Source organism: Arvicanthis niloticus (assembly GCF_011762505.2).
Source record: "Arvicanthis niloticus isolate mArvNil1 chromosome Y unlocalized genomic scaffold, mArvNil1.pat.X SUPER_Y_unloc_1, whole genome shotgun sequence".
Classification (NCBI taxonomy): domain Eukaryota; kingdom Metazoa; phylum Chordata; class Mammalia; order Rodentia; family Muridae; genus Arvicanthis; species Arvicanthis niloticus.
Genome location: NW_023044978.1, coordinates 5,977,749 through 5,996,777, shown reverse-complemented (window position 1 = coordinate 5,996,777; position 19,029 = coordinate 5,977,749). Strand labels below are relative to the sequence as shown.

At 37.5% G+C, this 19,029-nt stretch overlaps 1 protein-coding gene across 1 annotated transcript; it reads left to right on the top strand.

Moving 5' to 3' along the window:
* Window positions 1-1,405: 1,405 nt before the first annotated feature.
* LOC117695956 (uncharacterized) lies at window positions 1,406-18,525 on the top strand. The gene is given in 16 exon segments (XM_076706148.1): window positions 1,406-1,434; window positions 2,101-2,252; window positions 2,623-2,708; window positions 4,658-4,747; window positions 6,118-6,217; window positions 7,215-7,312; window positions 7,315-7,366; window positions 8,421-8,551; window positions 10,107-10,180; window positions 13,540-13,630; window positions 14,359-14,539; window positions 14,906-15,327; window positions 16,308-16,460; window positions 16,860-16,994; window positions 17,084-17,172; window positions 17,620-18,525. Coding segments are annotated over 16 exon segments (2,487 nt in total). The 3' UTR covers window positions 18,224-18,525.
* Window positions 18,526-19,029: the final 504 nt, after the last annotated feature.

Sequence of the window (19,029 nt, the reverse complement as noted above, 5' to 3'; positions counted from 1 at the left end):
AGGCTAGCTAGCAGATACATGAACTATGGATGGCATAGTGTCACACTGTAGTTGGAAGAAAGATATTGGATATAAGGATGGAATCCAGGAACAGAATAGCCAGAGTATAGTTGATGGTTTACAGAGTCAGGGTAACTAGATGATAGGTGATATATTAATGGTATAGACATACAGGATAGGGAGAGGATAGATGACATATAGGTGATGGAATACAGGCACAGGATAGGTAGATGATAGATGATAGATGATACATAGCTGAAACATACACACAGAAAATTTGGAAGATTGATGATAGATAGGAGATAAGCAGGGCAGCTAGAAGATAGATGGCACATGGGTAAAATATAGACCTAAGGTTGCTAGAGGATAGTTGGTAGATCTATGGATACAAGATAGCTAGAAGATAAAGAATAGAGAGATCAGAGATTCAGGGTAACTAGATGATAAGTGGTGCATTGATGGAATAGAGATATCGGATAGCTAGAGGATAGAATATAGATAGATGGAAGATAGGCAAAATATATCCAGAGAGTAGTTGATAGAAGACATGCACAGGAAAGCTAGATGATTGATGATTGATAGATAGATGATAGATAGATAGATGATAGATAGATAGATAGATAGATAGATAGATAGATAGATAGATAGATAGATAAACATATTTCTGTTAGTCAAAGGTATCTAGGTATAGCCTAGAGACTCAGATTAGCTACATAATAGCTGATAGGTAGTATAATAAAGACAAGATAGCTATAGAATAGATGGTAGATGCAGCACAGTGAGAAGACAAAGGATAGATAGTAGACAGGAGATCTACCAGGTGGATAGACACAGGATAGCTGGAATGTAGATAATTTGAAAGATAGAAACAGCATAGTTAGGATTTCTAGGGAATAGATGATAGTTGGGTAGAAGGCATATAGCAGATTGTTCGGAGGATAGGCCATAGACATATTGATGATAGACAGAGGTGTGTAGAAAGATAGATGACTGATTGGTGGAAGATAATAGAGATAATGTAGACACAGGAGAACTATTTGATAATTGACAGATGAAAATTAAACACATGATAGTTAGAGGGAATATGATAGGGAGAGACACAGGCTATCTAGAACATAGATGATTCATAGATGGAACAAGGGCACATGATAGCTGGGGTATAGATGATCCATAAATGGAAGATAGACTCAGAATAGCTGCAGTGTAGGAGATCCTTTGATGGGAGATAGACTCAAGATAACAACAGGATACATGCAAACAAAGACATAGATGATTATCAGGCATAGAGCAAGATAGACATAAGACAGCTACAGCAAGGAGATGCTATAGATTGTAGAAAGATGTTTACTTAGTAAAAGAATGGTCTTATTTGGTTTTAGAATCCACCTCTAACCGACTGAAAAAAATGGAGAGGAATACACAAAAAATGAGGAGGTAAGAATTTGTAATACAATTGGCAAAGCTTTGTGTTCTGACCTCTGTTGTTATTTCAGATGTAGACAAACTTTGTCAGGGAAGTTGAGGGTATTTTGGTCTCTTCTGTGGGTTTTCTCTTCCCCCAGTTTCATTGTAAGACCTGGTAAGAATTACTGTTAAAGCAGGTGAGAACAGAAGGGAAGCTAAGTCTTGCCATTTCACTCAAGCTAATTCAGGTTTAACTTAAGTGATTGCTAAACAACAGTGCCAGACATTGTATTAGGCTGTACTGGGAAGACATGGAAATGGATTGGTTTTTACTTTTAACAGCCTCACAGCCAAAGGGTGGGAACATTGACTTTCATGTTATTGTTTTAATAGAAATAGATCTTATTTGTTTGCTTGTTCATTTATCATTTATTTTGGAAACTAGCTCATGATATTTAGCCCAAGACTTGCATCAAATCCACAATACTTCTGCCATCTCACCGGAGTACTGGGATTAAGGCCATTTTCTGACATATTCTGCCACAGAAGTTATAGTGTATAATGAAGACCTTGGATGTTATATGAATGAAAAATATCTGTCTTTCTGTCGTCTTAGTCCTCTTTTGGGGCACTATATCAGTAATTAGCCTCAGCTTTCCCATACATAAAGCTCATGTTTATTTCTCTGTAAATTAGTGGTGCCTCTAATCCTTGCCAGAGGATAACCCATGAAGATCTTTGCAATTTGCTGAAGAGACTTCAGAAACTGATGAATAGACTTGGATATGGATCATCTAGAAAGAGACCCAGAGAACAGCCTGCTATTGCCTCTCTGATTTCTCAAAGAGGTTTGACTTAGGTCCATTTCCCTGATTCTATGCACTCTTTGTGGCTAAACTTTCCAAATATATTTTTTAGGCTGTGCCCACTCCCTTACAATGCATTTCTTCTTCAACCCTCTTCAAAATGCCTATAGCTGCTAGCACCCTACTTCATGAGTTCTACACACACCTTGTTCTCATCACTTTCACAGAGCTCACATAAAGATGGAAGGAGAGATTCAACCCCCCAAAGTTGTCTTTGAATCTCTACACATGAGTAATGGAACACATAAGCACCCCCTACCAAACTAACAAAGTATTTCTCTAAATTATAAGCTGAGAATTCTAATATCAATAGTTATCTTAATTTAACACCTGTCATTTCTTTTATGCAAAGGAATGTTCAATGTACAAACAAATTATGAACAAAACACAGTTCCTGTTTTTAATACCTATGAAGAATACCATAAGACGGAACTTCAGGTAAGGGTCTTTTAATTTGTTGTTTACATTTACATGTCGATCACCTAGAATGCAAGATGCACTACATCACGTTTCAAAGCACAGCTGGAAAGAACAAGTTTTCAAACAATAACAAAGCAAATATTATAACAATACACACTCTTAGATGGAAACCTAAACCATGTGCAGGCATCTTTTATCCTTTCAAGCACTTTTATTTAAAAACACAAGGTAGGTAGGTAGGTATCATCTGTTGAAATCTGTGTTGTGAAGAGGCTTCAGAATATCTCATTTGAAATCTGTCAATACTTTTATGAAACCAAATGCACATTTAAACTATTCCAGAAGCTGACTATCAACTGCAGAGATGGTTGTAGACAAAAGTGCAGGCCGTCTGCTGTGAAACTGTGAGAGTCACTCTTCTACAACCTTTTAGCTTTTGTCTGGTGTTAGAAACTTCCCTGGAAAACCTTTTCTTAGAGAAGATTTTTTATGGCACAAATATGTTGCAAGTATGATCACAGCTGTTTTTAAGCACAAAAATGGGAAAAAAATAATTTTAGTGCCTGTGGAAACAGGGACACATTGTTTTCATATTTTGACTCATGAAAAAAAGTTGACATTTTTGTTTTTCAATTGAGCTGGGGGATGTTAGCTCAATAATAGCACTTGTCTAACATGTGGGTAATCCTTAATTCAATACTCAGCAAAAGTAGCATACAATTTTTGATTAACACAATGATTCTAGGAGGTGGTCAGTTGCTATTTATGTGCTACAAATATCTTCTCTTGCATGAACATTTGAGTGAGGATAAACTCAAACCAGTTCCAAAACACAACAGGTAATAAGAGAATATTTGAAACTAATTTTTTGTTTCACTAATGATTATGGTATGAAGATATTCATGATCACATAGGAGTACTGGCTGCTCTTGCAGAGGAGGTAGGTTTAATTCTCTGCACTCACACTGAAGCACACAATGGTCTGTAGTTCCAGCTACAGAGGATGTGATGCCTTCTTCTGGCCTGTATGGGTACCAGGTACACACATGGTACACAGACACATATGCTGGGAAATCCGCTCATACACACAAAATAAAAATATTTTAAAACGTTTGTGCTTTTTTATTGTACAATTCACTTTATCAGAGATTTATCACCAATATTGCTTCTTTCTAAGGACTTATTGCCATTTTGTGTTTACAATGAGGTACTGTTACTTGCAACTATCTACTTGTATGAATTCTATGAGCTTGTTTCTTAAAATAATCATTTTATTGCAGAATAGGTTAAGGAAGTACTGCTTTAAAATAAATATTGGAATTGAGGATCACACAAGCAGTATCTGGATCACAACTCTAAATTTAAATGAATGAGTACATTGCATTAGCAGTAATTCCTAGGAGAGCCCGCTTTATTTGTCCTCTTCTTAGAGGTGATACTGAGGCAGGCACACAGGTATCCACATCTCCTTTTTCTGGACAACATTTTGGTATTTCACATGCTCTAAATGTCACCTTCTGGGAAACCTGACTTCACACCATTATACATTAGAAAATTGATAGCACTAACTATATTTTTAAGTTGAACACTAGGCTAAGTATAAATGAATGTGTCTTTAAAAACGTTTAGCATTCAAATACTTAACATATTTAAAGTGTGACCATCTACACTAAGAAATGAATATTTCTAGTGTGAGATGGAAAGTTTAGTTATTGATTTTGGGTACACTGAAGTATGTTTGTCCAAGTGGCACATCATTGATAAATATCTCATGCTTAAGGTGAAGTAGATTCTGTGTAGGAGGCAGAATAATAGAATTTTAATTAAAGATGTGCCTACTTTATAGATATGTAAGAAATGCAATACATTTTCTGTGTTCTATTCTAATAATTTATACACTCAGAAATAAAGCTATCATTTTATTATTGTTCCACTATTTAATTATGTTATTATTCTGTCTTTATTAGTCATTTGAAAATATTTCAATTGTACTGAACATAGCAGGAAAAGTTGTTTTTGTATCTCAGAATGTGACACCTCTTCTTGGCTATCTTCCAGTAAGTACGTGCAGCTTTTGGGGAAATTGGTCATTCTGGATTGTTGTTCATAAGTTATTTCATTTTATGCTCATATAAGTCATTGGTGTTCAGCTATGACTCTGTGACATCATCTTTTCTACTAGTTTCAGTGTTTAGTCAATAAAAACATGCTGGGATTCCGGCAAAAGTTCTTACTCTTCCCTCACCCTATCCAATCCTCTCATGTGTGTCTAAGATGAAATGTCTGTCAGAAAAATAAAACATGCTTCTTGTTAAGAGTCTCAGAAAATGGCACTGAGCAGGGTTAATGCCTGACTTCTTTTGTAATGACTGAGTGCTTGTGCTTTCATTCCTGATTTAAAGAAAGGCCTTGTCGATATCAGGTGAGCATACACCTACTGAGCTGGTCTCCAACCCAATGATTCTATAGTAATGATGCCACCTCTCTTCCAATGGAAGAATAGGTAACACCCCTTGGTTCTTTATATTTCACATCAAATTTGTTGAATTTTTAATTTTTAACTTTTGTCAAACTCCTTTAAAAAATTAACACACAAAATAATTGGGTTTCACTATGGCTTTCTTTCTTTTTTTTCATTCTTTTTTCCTTTCTTTCTTGGCAAGATAAGGTAGCATTCTATAGTTCAGCCCGCCCCAAAACTCCTTATGTAGCCTCAGGTTGTTCTTGGACTCAGGGCATTCCATTTTATATATGGACCAATGAAAATATTTTTATTGAAAAGATAAGTGTCCCTTTATGGTACAGGGGGAAGAGTTGAACTTTTTCCATCAAAATAAACAAGGATAAATTAAAATGTAGAGAGGGCATGGGACTTGAAAGTATGAGGAAGGTGCAAACAAGAAAGGATTCACATTGAAGAGTGAAAAAGTGCAGAGTCAGGGGAAAGGCTTTCTGGCAGAGTTGTATAGTCACTGGTTGTGTGGCACGGTTGTGTGGCATGGTTCTGTGGCATGGTTGTGTGGCACAGTTTACTGGCACGGTTGTGTGGCACAGTTGTGTGGGGTTTTCCATCCAGATTCACTTGCTTGGTTCAAGACTGGAGACAAAGTTATGGGTGAGGAGCTGAGAATTTTTTCCAGGCTCATAGCAAAGAGGGAAACAAGACAGGGTGAGGATTACAGCATCTGAGGTCTATGAGATGGGTAGGGAAGAATCCAACTACTTGAGGGAGATAATGCACAGGAAAACTGTGGACAGAATGGATTGTAATGTGGAGTAATCACTAGAGGGTAATGCAAACTGCCTGAAGCACTGCACCTATAGGTATAAATGGCATGGGCAGCACTAAACACCTATGGCAAGGATACAGGGCAGACTAATGGTATTAGTATTGAAAGCAAAATCTGTTCTTTCTCCTGCTCCCTAGGAAGATATAATTGGGATGAGCCTATTAAATCTTGTTGATGATGAACAAAAGGATGACATATCTGAGAAGATCATTCTAAATCTTCCATTGGCAAATATAGGTATGCATACATGGTTTTGTTTTCTTTTTTAATTTAATTTTTGAATTGTGTGTGAAAAGTAATACTTAGCTGAACAATTCCTTGCTCTCTTACACCTTAGTAGTTTTTGAAAAAAAATCAGTGTAGTTGCTGATAATATATCTATTTAAGTTAATAGCCTATAATTTCAAATAGTACATTTCTCACACTAAAAATTATTTCCTCTAGAGACTTATGGAGGAGCTCAATAGGACAATACTGTCAGATGACAAGCCCTCATAAGCTGTGGAAGGGCTCAAGAGAGCTGATGGATGCTGTGGGAGGAAGAGTGGGGTACCTCTAAGGATGTAGCCCCTAGTAGTGGTTCTCAACCTTCCTAATGCTGAGACCTTTTAATACAGTCTCTCATGCTGTGGTAACCCCCCACCATAAATTTATTTTCATTGCTACCTCATAACTGTACTTTGGCTACTGTTTTGAATGGTAATGTAAATATCTGATATGTACATGGTCTTAGGTGACTCCTATGAAAGAGTTGTTCTACCCCCAAAGGGCTGAGAACTGTTGCTCTAGTGGAAGGATATGGGTAGTACACATTGGAATTGTGGATTTTGGGGAACACAAATTTAGGAAGGACTGAGTCGATATGTGGAACTGGATCTGAGCTAAGTTGGAGGGAATGGGAACATGATCAAAATATATCACATGCATATATGAAATTCTAAAAGAGTCAATAAAATTAATTAATTGAGAAATCATCCCACCCTGTCTTAGTCTTTACAATAAAACATAATTACAGCAGCCTTTCTCAAATTTTAGTAGTGTTATACAAATACTAGTGTATTGTGTTCCAGCTAGTGCCTATTTTATGGATATAAGAATGATATCTCTTCTGAGGACCAGCATTTATGGAAAGAAAGTTGTGTTCTTTACAATATTGTCTTGACTAAGGTAGACTATTATTGTCTGAAATAATCCATCAGACTAGGTAACTTTACTTGTATCTTGCTCTCTTTAGTGGGAAGCCTAATCGAATTTTGCTGTTATATAAGAAAAGGAAATGTAGGTCAGAGTGGCCAGGACACATATTGTTACAGGACCATGTACCAAGGGAGATATATATATATGAGTACATGAAATTCATCTTGTACCTACAGGATTCTTATGATGGTAAGCAACCCAGATGATGATACTTACATGATGTCCATGAGTGCTGTATTCCCTGATTGCTAGCATACTAATTCTTGTATTACTGTCACTGTGAAATACCTGATACCGCTACACTCACAATTTCTGACTACATTAGATATTTAAAAATACTGAAATTTATAAGGTGAGGTCATATAGAAACATGGATGATTATATAGGTTGAGGATGTGGATGTCTCCTTTGACAAAACAAAATAATTTTAAAAACCTAATCCAAAAAAATGTTTAATGCACTGAATAGCTTAAAAGGAGCTCCATGAATAACTTGAATAAGTTACAGATGGATTTTTTAGTTTGTAAACCATACCACAAATTAGATTCACTGGAGTCTAGAATTCTAACATTATATCAAGGGTCAATATATAGAATATAAACTCTAAATCTCTATACACTGACCTGGGGAAAGAAGTCATTTCACCTAAATTTTTCAATAGATAACATTTATGTCAGGCGTAGTATGGGACCTAGTTTTTGAGGGTTAAGGAAGTACAAGCTGAGAAATCAAGATATAAAATTAAAATTGACCCTTAAAATATCTGAGTTAATCAGAGATAAGGTATAATACTTTTTGCTTCAGGTACCCAAATGCGTGTTAAAATATTTCTCCTATTTCTTTCTTGAAAGTTAAAGGTGAAATATCATTAAAAATCACTTGGACAGATGCATGAATACACACACACACACACACACACACACACACACACACACACACACACACACACAATTTCTTTTAGAGACTAACTCAAGAATCCATACATCAAAAGAAAAAGATTGACATCAGCACAAAAATCACACCTTTGATTTTTCAGTATGCATGCCTCATACATTAGTGGTGACCATGTGGGGATTCTGGGGATCTTAGCTGGAAGGGAAGGGAGATAAAGATAAGCCCATGGCTCAGAATCTTGAAAACTTCCAGTGAGGTGACAAACAGCATTGTGATGTGGAAGTTGTCTGCCTGCTCTCTTAGCCAGGATTGCTTCTGATTTAATTGCCATTATGTCTGTCACCGTTAGAGTCATTTGTATTTTTTGGAAAATTCAGTCCTAATAGCAGAAAGATTTGGTCTTCTGCTCCAATGCTGTTATGGGAGGAAAAGTACTATGTTGTGGGAAACATTTCTGTTCTAAGTACGCCAGATGAGTCAGTGAGTATGCTCTATATCTCTCTCTTATTGATGGGCACAGCATTTTCTCTTCCAGCTACTGGACATCAGTGTACATACATTTAGTATTCAGCAAGGAAAGAACAACTTGTATATTAGTTTTATAAAGTGAATTTTCATGTCCTCCCTCCCTCACAACCTTAGGTACTTGATTGTAAAGGCTTTTTACAGGCCAAAGGAAAAGCTAGTTATTAAAATGCATGTGTTAGATTGAAAATCGTTTAGTTTGTATTTTCAATGACATGAAATACTTTTCATGTCCTAGATACTGCAGTAAGTACCAAGAAATCACAAACAGGCAGCTAACAGACAAGGCACTGATAAAAGGTGTCATGGGAAAGTGAGCTTGTGATTTCTGTTTTGAATAGGGTACCCCCAAGTCTAACAAAGGCAGTCTATACAGAGAGTGCACTGACCTCAATTTGGAGAGTTTGAAGGAATAAAATTGCTTATGTGACTCAAATAAGGGAAAGAGTGAAGGGGATGGTGGAGACAGGAAAGTGATAGATTGTGCAGAACTTTGCTCACTGTAGTAATACATACAGAATTTATGCTAAGCAGAGTATGATCTAGACTGAAATCCCTAGGCTGCTTTGAATGTGGAACATGAAGTATAAAGAAACAAGAATGGAGATAACCAGATGTGAATGGTAGGAATCTGGGTTGATTTTAGTCATGGGGATGGAAACTCCAGGATTTGGAATGAATGGATACAGGGCTAACTAGAACATTGAAGACTGGGTAGTGTTAGCAGCCTATATAAAGAGCTCTGTTTGGCTGTCGACCAGGTTTCTATTGTGATGACATAGTAGATCCCTCCTAGATTCAATTTCAGAACAAACCACTTTTCCATATTGAAGAGAGTGAGGAAAGTTGTATAGAGGAGAAGACTGAAGGAAGTTGTCTGATTTGATTGCCTCATTCACTCTTCTTCATACCAACCCTCTGGGATCTGAGTTTTATCTTCTGCCATAAGAATGTAGACTTCTAATATACAGGATGACTCAGCCCCAAGATCTGTTTCCTATTCTGAGAAAGAGAAAACAAATTTTGTTGTCCCACCCATATTTCACTAGTCTCCAACATGGCACCAGAAAGTCTATTTGCGATTTGCTCCAGTTTTTCTCCCTGTGCCTCTAGGATATTGTTTCTATACCAGTTGATATTTTGGAAAACAAATTAAAGAGAACAGAGATAGCAGTCAGAGGAGTCTTTATAGTGTGAGGGTGTAAAATAGCAAGCAGTGAACTTGAATCAAAGTGAAATTCCTTGATCTACTAGTGTTGGACTAAACCACTGTATGTGCATAAATTGTTTTTATACCTGTAAACCTAGCATCTTTTTCAAACTGACGTGACACTTGGATTAACTTGAATATATAATGCATGTTAGAAATGTCAAGTTTTTCTAGTATATAGGTATATTTAATGCCAATTAGGGGGTTAGAAGAAGGTGTAACTCTTCTCTGTACAAAGCTGTAGATTTGATTCTCAGAGATGCTAAAATGGTGACAACTGATGATGCTAATTTTTTGCAGGCACAACCAGTTAACATTCAAACAAATGCTGTAGATGATGATTCCGATGATGACAGTACTATACAACACCATAGGTAAGAGGTATCATGGCTGTAAATAATGCAGAGCCAAAACAAGATTTTTTTTTTGGTAAATAAAGGCAAAATAAGAAAGATTAAGAATTTTAAAATGACGAATTAGCTTTTCTGAATCTACTATATCATTTAACATAATTTATTGTCTTCCAATAGAACAAACAGGGATATATGGTTTTTAATTTTTAATTTTTAACATACTCAAATTATGTTTAAAACTACAGAAATTTTCTTGCCTTTCTGTCTATTTTTCTCGCAACTACCTACCTGCTTACCAACCTACCTACCTACCTACCTACCTACCTACCTATATACATACATACATACATACATACATACATACATACATACATCTGTATGTGAGTTTGAGTAGACCACCACCAATACCTCTTCCAGTTTCCAGATCTGTACATTTTAATGTATGGAAGGAATCATTTAACTACTGTCTGTTGTATCATTTCCTCGATTAATCCAATAATGGTTCTAGAAAAAAGTGACAGAAAAGAGCACATAATAAACATCTGAGGTTGTTCCCTAATGATGCAGCAGTGGCTTATATCCTGCTCCATCCTCACAGGACAATGGAGCAAAACATTCACTTGCTCTCAGGTGAAAAGATGTCTAGTGCAGGTCACATTATTTGTCAGTTTGTGTGTGGGAGAGAGGAGGGGAAAGGGGAGGGGCAAGAGGGAGAAAGAAGGAAAGTGAAAAGGAAAGGGAGAGGGAGAATGGGGAGAGAGGCTCGAGGAGAGAGAAAGCCTGAGTGCAAGAGAAAGTGAGAAAGAGCTAGACAGCAAGAGAGAAACAGAGAGAGAGAGAGAGAGAGAGAGAGAGAGAGAGAGAGAGAGAGAGAGAGAGAGAGAGAGAGAGAGAAGAGAGAGAGAGAGATTTTCTGGCTTTCCAGGAACTCACTATATAAAGCAGGCTGGCCTCCAACTCACAGAGATTCTCATACCTCTGCCTCCCATGTTCTGGGGTTACATGAGTGGGCCACCATGCACAGCCTGAAAGACAATGCAAAGGCAAAAATTTGCCTTAAGCTTTCAAACAAAACCCAAGCTTGGCTTTGAGACAGTTCTACCAAGCCAAGTAAATTTAAGGTGAAAGATAGATTAATGTCTGAAGTACATGGGAGAGCTAGGGGTCCCAGGTTACTTACTACCTTAAAAAAATCACGATTGGGAACAGATGGATAAAAAGTAACAATATTTTGCAGCCAAGGCTCGGGGCTTACAAAAAGTCCAGGATGATGTGAAGTGTTTAAACTTCAGTGACTGGTTTCAATTGAAAACAAGGAGGAATCTGAGTATTGTATGGTTGTCCCTTAAGACCCAGGGCTTACAATCAGAAGCCTGTGAAGGCTCTGTTCAAAGCCTGCTGGCCACCAAGCCTACCTGCTGTGAAGCCTGCCTAGACAAACTGAATTTTGCTCATCTGTAAATTCACAACACAGAACTCAACAGAGGCAGAAGGTGGATTAGAGGTTGCCTCTGGCCAGGTATTGTGTGCAGAGTGGATGGGGACAGAGAGGAATGGTAGCTAGAACAGTGGAATACCTTTTCTGAGCTATGAAAATGTTCTCAAACTGTCTTGGGGTTGGAGAGTTATCTTAGTGCTTCCCCAGAGTAAGTCACCAGCATATAAAGAAATATGTAAATATGAAAAGGCTAAAAATGCAAAGGGAACTAAAATCATTATAATCATCTTATGATCTGAATCGACCAAAAATCCTTGAATTGAAAGCTTTAATTGACGTGTTTGAAATGTGTGTTTTGTCACTTTAAAAAAAAACGGATTTCTCCACTGGCAGGGAATGTAGGTGAGTTGACAGAGGGCTTACATAGCATAAACCTAGCAGCATATGCCTTTGATATCTGAGTTGAGAGGTGGGGGCACATAGAGCAATTTAAAGACAATCATTATCTGTGTATTTTGCCTACATGTATGTCTGTGCACTGCATATCTCCAGTGAAAAACAGCAGTTGGAAAGGGGTGTGTGATACTCTGGAACTGGAGTTACAGAGAGGTGTAGGCTTCCATTGAGGGAGCTGGGAATTGAAACTAGGGCCTCTGAAAGAGAAGTCAGTATTCTTAACTGCTGAGTCATTCCTCCAGCCCCAAAATAAAAAGTCTAATGTCTTCCTTGACAACATACTGAGTTTAAGCCTAGCCAGGGATATGTGAGATCCTACCTTCAAGAAGAAATCAGCATGTGTGTTGTATATATGTACACCCATACACATGTATGTGTGTTGTGTTAGAATTTTCTCTAAGTGTTAACTATTGTAAAGAATATGCTTATGTTTAAATAATATCACACTGAAAATCAAACCAGTAAGAGTAAAAATTGTACATTTCATGCCCAAATAATATATGCAGATGGCTGCAATAACTCATTAACTGGCTTTTCCTGTTTTAACTCTTCTTTATGCCATCAGAATCTCATAAATATCACTTAGCACATTTACTGTTAGGTTATCTTGCTTATTTCTTTCTTTCTTTCTTTCTTTCTTTCTTTCTTTCTTTCTTTCTTTCTTTGTTTTTCTTTTTCTTTTTCTTTTTTTTCGAGACAGGGTTTCTCTGTGTAGATCTGGCTATCCTGGAACTCATTCTGTAGACCAGGCTGGCCTCGAACTCAGAAATCCACTTGCCTCTGCCTCCCAAGTGCTGGGACTAAATTCGTGCACCACCACTGCCCAGCTGTTTATTTTTTAAAAGAGAGACATATTACTATACATCAACCTCTCATATTTTGTACTGATGGTGGGTTTCTTGTTGCTTGACCTCCCAAATATAAACCTTGTTTTTGTGTTCTTGTCTTTGCAAGACTAAAATAAGATTTAGTACCAGGACATAAACTATGTTGGCTAAGTGTTTTTGGACAGAATCAAACCTCTAATCCCATGACACAGGACATTTTAAAGTTAGACAAACAAAGTAGTGGGTTGACTTATGGTATTTCCATGCATACATATCATTATACAATGTTAATTTTAATATGATTTTACTCATTCTTTAAGAATTTCACACAATGTATTTAGGTCATATAATCTCCAACTTCTCTTCCTGACGCTTCACAGATCAGTTCCTATGTATTTTCTCCTGTGGTGTGGCCATCAATCCAGTCAGAAATTGGTTGGTTGCACCCATAACATTGTAACGCCATGATTGTAAACATGAGCATGTCTTGCCATGCTAGGCATTATCCTTGATCACAGTGTTAACAGCTAGTAAGCCTGTTGATGAATTTCTTTCCTCAATCCCTTTCCAGTACTATGAAAGTTATCCAGCAATGAGGAAGCTTCCTGACCAATACATAAAAGACATATTAATAATGATTTCTTTATGGCTTTATTAAGGCTTTGAAAACGCCACCGTAGGAACAAAATGCATACAGATGCTCAGGCTGAAGTTGTGAATGTGGAGGAGTGTCCTGAAGCAGGAACAGAAGTATGTACATTGGCAGTCACCCAGAGAACCATTGGGGCCTTTATTCTTGTTATGTTATTATTTAGTTAATGTGTGTTATCAATATAGAAAGTCTTTCATTTCAATAAGTATCTTATGAGCATGACAGTTTCTGTTATTTTTTTTCCTTACCGTAAGTAACTGCCATGCTTACAGTAGTCCTTGTGCTTATCCTGACGCTAAGTTGAGCATCTACAAATGTTTTAAAATAACATTTGACTAAAACATAAGCAGGCTTAGGGAAAACTGACATCGTTTGATTCTTTTATTCTTTTATTCTCCTAACTTGCACTATAGCATTAACCCTAGAAATTCTAGTGTACAATTCATTTATTTCCTACAGCCAAAATACTCTTACTGATATTTTCCATTTAAACTGCCTAAAACATTATCTCACACTTGGCATTTATTGTGTTTGAAGCCTACCTTACATGTGTAGGAACTCTGAGAAAACCCATCAGTGGCCAGTTCCTCTTTGAGGCTTAGTACCCCAACAATATTTTTAAGGATGTATAGGTGTGTGTGTGTGTGTGTGTGTGTGTGTGTGTGTGTGTGTGTGTGTGTGTGTGAAGATTTTGTGTCATTCTTCAATTACTGAAGTATATTTTGAGGTATGTCTAAGGTTTGTGACAGGTCTCCCTGTTTTTCCTAGGATGCCTGTCTTATTCTATCTTGTAAGTGAAATGTGTTATCTTCTGTTGGAAATTCAGGTTGAGATTGTAGAAGTTCAAGTAGCCACTCAGCGAATGCCATTTGAATTAGTTCAGCTCTGGACACCCTCTCACTCAAGCATAACCCCAGACTTAAATGCAGCCACAAGCATAAGCGCTGGCATGAGGACAAGCACAAGTTCTTCATCTACAGATATTTCATCAACAACACCAGTATCATGTAAGTACAATTAACTATTTGGATGTGGTCTAAAGAAATGGCATGAACTTCAAAGTCATAGCAAGGTTTAAAATAAAGACCATGCTCAGTTTATAATGGTGTGAAATCACAGATGTCCAGTCTAACTTTGCTTGTTTTCTGTAAACCTTTGGAGATGAAGATTTCAGAGCAATAAAGTTAAATATCTCTTCACAGATTCAATCAATCCCCAGTCTTGTACATTCTAGAAATCCCAATGAGATATGTGCAGATTCTCGCTCTTCCAATAGGAAGAATTCAATAGAATTCTTATTATTCACTTGATTTTTCCTTTTTATGGCACGTTTTACTGTTTTGTCACAATCTACTCTGTGCTTTTTTCCCTAGCCCCTACATCTGGACAGGGGTATGTGATAGATCCAAAATATATGCTAGAGCCCCAAGACAGAGAATTAGAAGTAGGTCCAGAGTTCCACCTAAATGACAGCCGAGATGAACAGGCCTCTCCAGAACAAGGAGAATGCACTGAAGAGGATGTGAAGAAACCCTTGGTAGAGGCAAAGATATCCAAACCTAAGGAACATGTAATTGATGAATATTTTGCATGTAATGATGCTTCTTCAGATGATGAAGATTCTGAAGACAAGAAAGACCCTAAGTTCCAAGAAGTCATTGTGGGTCAAGAACAAGGACATCAGAAGGCACCTGAGGCTGCCCCATCTATTCCAACCACAGCATTACAGGTTGTGCACCCAGAAGCTGTGGTAGAACCCACAGTACACACAGATTTGCAGGTCCATAATGCTGAGGTACATCTGAAAGTTTTTCAAAATGCATTTTTTGCTCCTCTAACACTGTCGAGCTTAAATTCACTTTACCCAGGTTAACTTTATAGTTTCTAATCTACTAGCTTTTCAAATATACAAGAATGTTTTGTGCTTCAGAGAATAGTTGAAGTAAGTTGAGCTGCTATGAAAATACTGGATTTCTACTGGTCCAGATTTTCCTCATGTGTGGGCAAATCTCAAGAGAGGGCAGCTCTTTTGAAGACTTTATCCCAACCTTCTCAGCAAACAGCAGCATAAGCTAGATTCTTTTCTTCTGCTGGCCTTCATTTCTTCTATCCTTGATTGTGGATATAAACATGTATTTGGATAATGATTTTCTAAAAGGCTGGATTCTTAAATATACAGGATGATCAAGCAAGGGAGTGAGTTTCTGTCAGTTAGGCAGAATTCTTTGTATCTCTTACAGATCCAAAATGCAGATACTCTACCCCCAATTCCCCAGACAATATTCATAGAATAAAACCTAAAAGATGGTTGTTTCAGTTTAGCCCCAGCAATGTGACAATGGCAAATTCCTGAGTCTTGGCATCTTTGATTTTGAAAAGGCCTTCTTGCCTTGCAGGGATTTTTTTTGGAGTATCATGAAATTTCATTGAACTATTTAGAAGAAAATTTATGTGAATACATTTATCCTTTTTAAAAAGTTTTTAAACTAAAATGTTTTGGGTTTTTTAATTTTTGAATTAGTACACAATTAAATTCTCAGTGTAGATATGATTTTTTATTTCTTATAATAATGAGTAATGGGTCTGCAGTCTGGTTATGTATAGGAGGTGGTGGCCCAGGCAGGTCTTAGCAGGGCCCAGAGGAACATCTATATGTCTGGGGTTTCTTCAGGGCTTGGTTAAGCAATCGCTCTCCATGTTCACTGTGTTTCTTACAATAAGAAAAAGCATAGACTAACAGCAGATCTTTGATACTTTGTTTACTTACAAATGCAGCCAAGGAGAACATATCAATACCAGCGTCCACTTATTGGGGAAAAGTTTGCTCAACTCTGTGGGCCACGAGTGTTGATGACAGAGGTCTATGATTTGAATATAAGTAGATCCTTCCATGATGAAAAACATTCTTACCCAGATATTGAAGAGGAGGTACAGAAATTCAGTTTACTTTTATAACTGAAAGGACATTTCATTTTCAAAAAATGTAGGGTTGCTTCCTTTACTAAGCTTAGCCTACTCAATATGTTGCAATTCAGTGGTCCCAGAAAGTGAAAATTATTTGTGCAAGGTAGACATGAATATAGGCTAGATGATATAAACATGTTTGTGTGGGTGTTCTGGATTTTTAGAAGTCTGTAACCCAGGGGCATGTCCCTGAATACTGTGCTAGCAAAGCAGTCAGTAGTTCCTATAGCCTCATATGTACAGAGACCAGACTTTTATTGTTCTTAATTCATTTGAATGTTAAGTTCATTTCTTGGGAGGGGGTGTTTTTTTCAGACATTGAATTACTTTTATGTTTATTTTTTGATGCATCAAAACCTGTAGGATAGAGAACAAGAACAATGTGAATATGAATTTGCCCAATGTATTGAAATGCTTCAAAACTTAAAATATGAACGACCAGGGCAGCATCAAACCGGGCAAGGACAAGGATCTTGTGTGCATCGTTCACGAGAACAGGTACTGGGATAGACTGAGCATGAAATGTAAGACGGGGATGTATGGTATACCTGTATCTTTTTTACAATAACCCTGTTGTGTTTGTACAGGTGGTGACTGTTATTGATGACTTGGGGTCACCCACCATGGAATTTTTTGGAAATGACAATTCTCAGCATTCACAAAATGAGACACATAGGTGAGAGATAGATTGGGAAGAAGGGTGGAGGCCATCACCTTTTCCCTTGTTCCTGCCTAGTGGTGCCTATCTGAGTACCTATTAATAGAATGGAGGATCTTTCACACAGAAAGCCTAGATAAGACAGCCTCAAAGTGAGAGACTTCAAATCTAAGCCTTGAAATTAGTTGGCTTCATTGCTCAAGTTCAGAGTCTCTGTACAGGGTGTTTGTAGAGAGTCTTTATTGACCACAGCTGAGTAATTCCCCAGTTTCATGTCTGTTCTTTAACATTTTGGAATGAAGGCACTGGCTATGAAAACCAGGGATATAGATGTAAGATTTCTGTTACATGCTGTGAAGAGCTAATAATATATAAATGTGGGTCAGGTTATATGTAGCATGGAGAATTTCTCATGAGCCATCATACTTTGACTTATGTCACTGCTCCAAATTTCTTCTCTTACAGATGTTGGGAGGATCCTATTGATTGTGCCCCTCCACTTCTGCATCATTCATCAAGATCATGCCAGGAAATGACTGCATCACATCAAACATTGGCAGCCTCATGTCAAGCAACATTACCATCATGTCAAGCATCATTAGTGTCATGTCCAGCATCTTTACCATCATGTTCAGCATCTGCACCATCATGTCAAGTACCTGTACTGATACATCAAGAATATGTACCAATATGTCAAGTTTCTGCACCAATAAGTGAAGCATATGCACCATTAAGCCAAACGTATGCATCAAAAATTCAACCATCTGCACAGTTATGTCAAGTATTGGCAGCTTCATATCAGGCATCTGGACTGTTATGTCAAGCATCTGTAGTGACCCATCAAGTATCTGCACCTCGATGTCAATCATTGGCAGTGTCACATCAAGCATCTGCACCACCATGTCAAGCATCAGCAACATCATGTCAAGCATCAGTGGTGTCACAACAAGTATTGGCAGCATCATATCAGCAATCAGCAATGTCACCTGTAGGTGCTTCTCAATCATCTGGAAACCTTGATTTAAAAATACCTGCCCTGGAATCCTCAGAAAATTTTATGGAGCTTTAGAATAATGTCATGGGCCCCATTACAGAACATTATCATTTAGTAAAGTTCCACTCTTGGGTTTACAGGCAAAGAGAGAATCAGTATTAAAAGTTGAGATATTCTATAGCTTTTATTATTTTGCATTTAGAAGGATTTTGAGCCTCTTCTTCATAAGGGAAACACACTAGAAATATAGTCTCTACTTGAAATGCAGACATGAAGTATTATCAAGTTAAGGAAGTTACACATGTAGAACTCATTGCTTTGTAAAACCAGTGTCTACTAGGATCTGTATATGACTGAGCTAGATGGATGGTTCTCAGGTACAATCAACATTCTGTCTTCCTCAGCATAGATTATCTAATGAAAGAATTCTAGCCAAGCATTTAATTTTACCACTCTCACCCCCCCCCTTTATTTTCTCAGCATGCTTCTTTTGACCACCGAAGAGAGAACATTCCATGCTTTCTGCCCCCCTGGACAAGATCACTCTGGTTCCTTTTGGGCTGAAGAGGATACTAATCCTCATCCATGAGGGGAAGATGAGGCTGAAGACAGGCCTCCACTGTCTGCATGGGAAAGGGCCATACAAAATGGGAGAGTCCCTTGATGGGAGAGGGTGTGTGGGTTATACTGCTTTGCTTGCAAATTAAGTTTGTAGTTATTTGTAAGCATAGTCAGTTTATTGTAAATAATGCTGAAGAAGTTGACTGTTACATCCAACTTGGTGTGTGATAACAGATGATCCCTGGCCCCTGTTTTTTCAACACCACTTTGTGTATATGTATATCCAGATGTGCTTTTGTTGTGGCATGAGCAGTATGTCA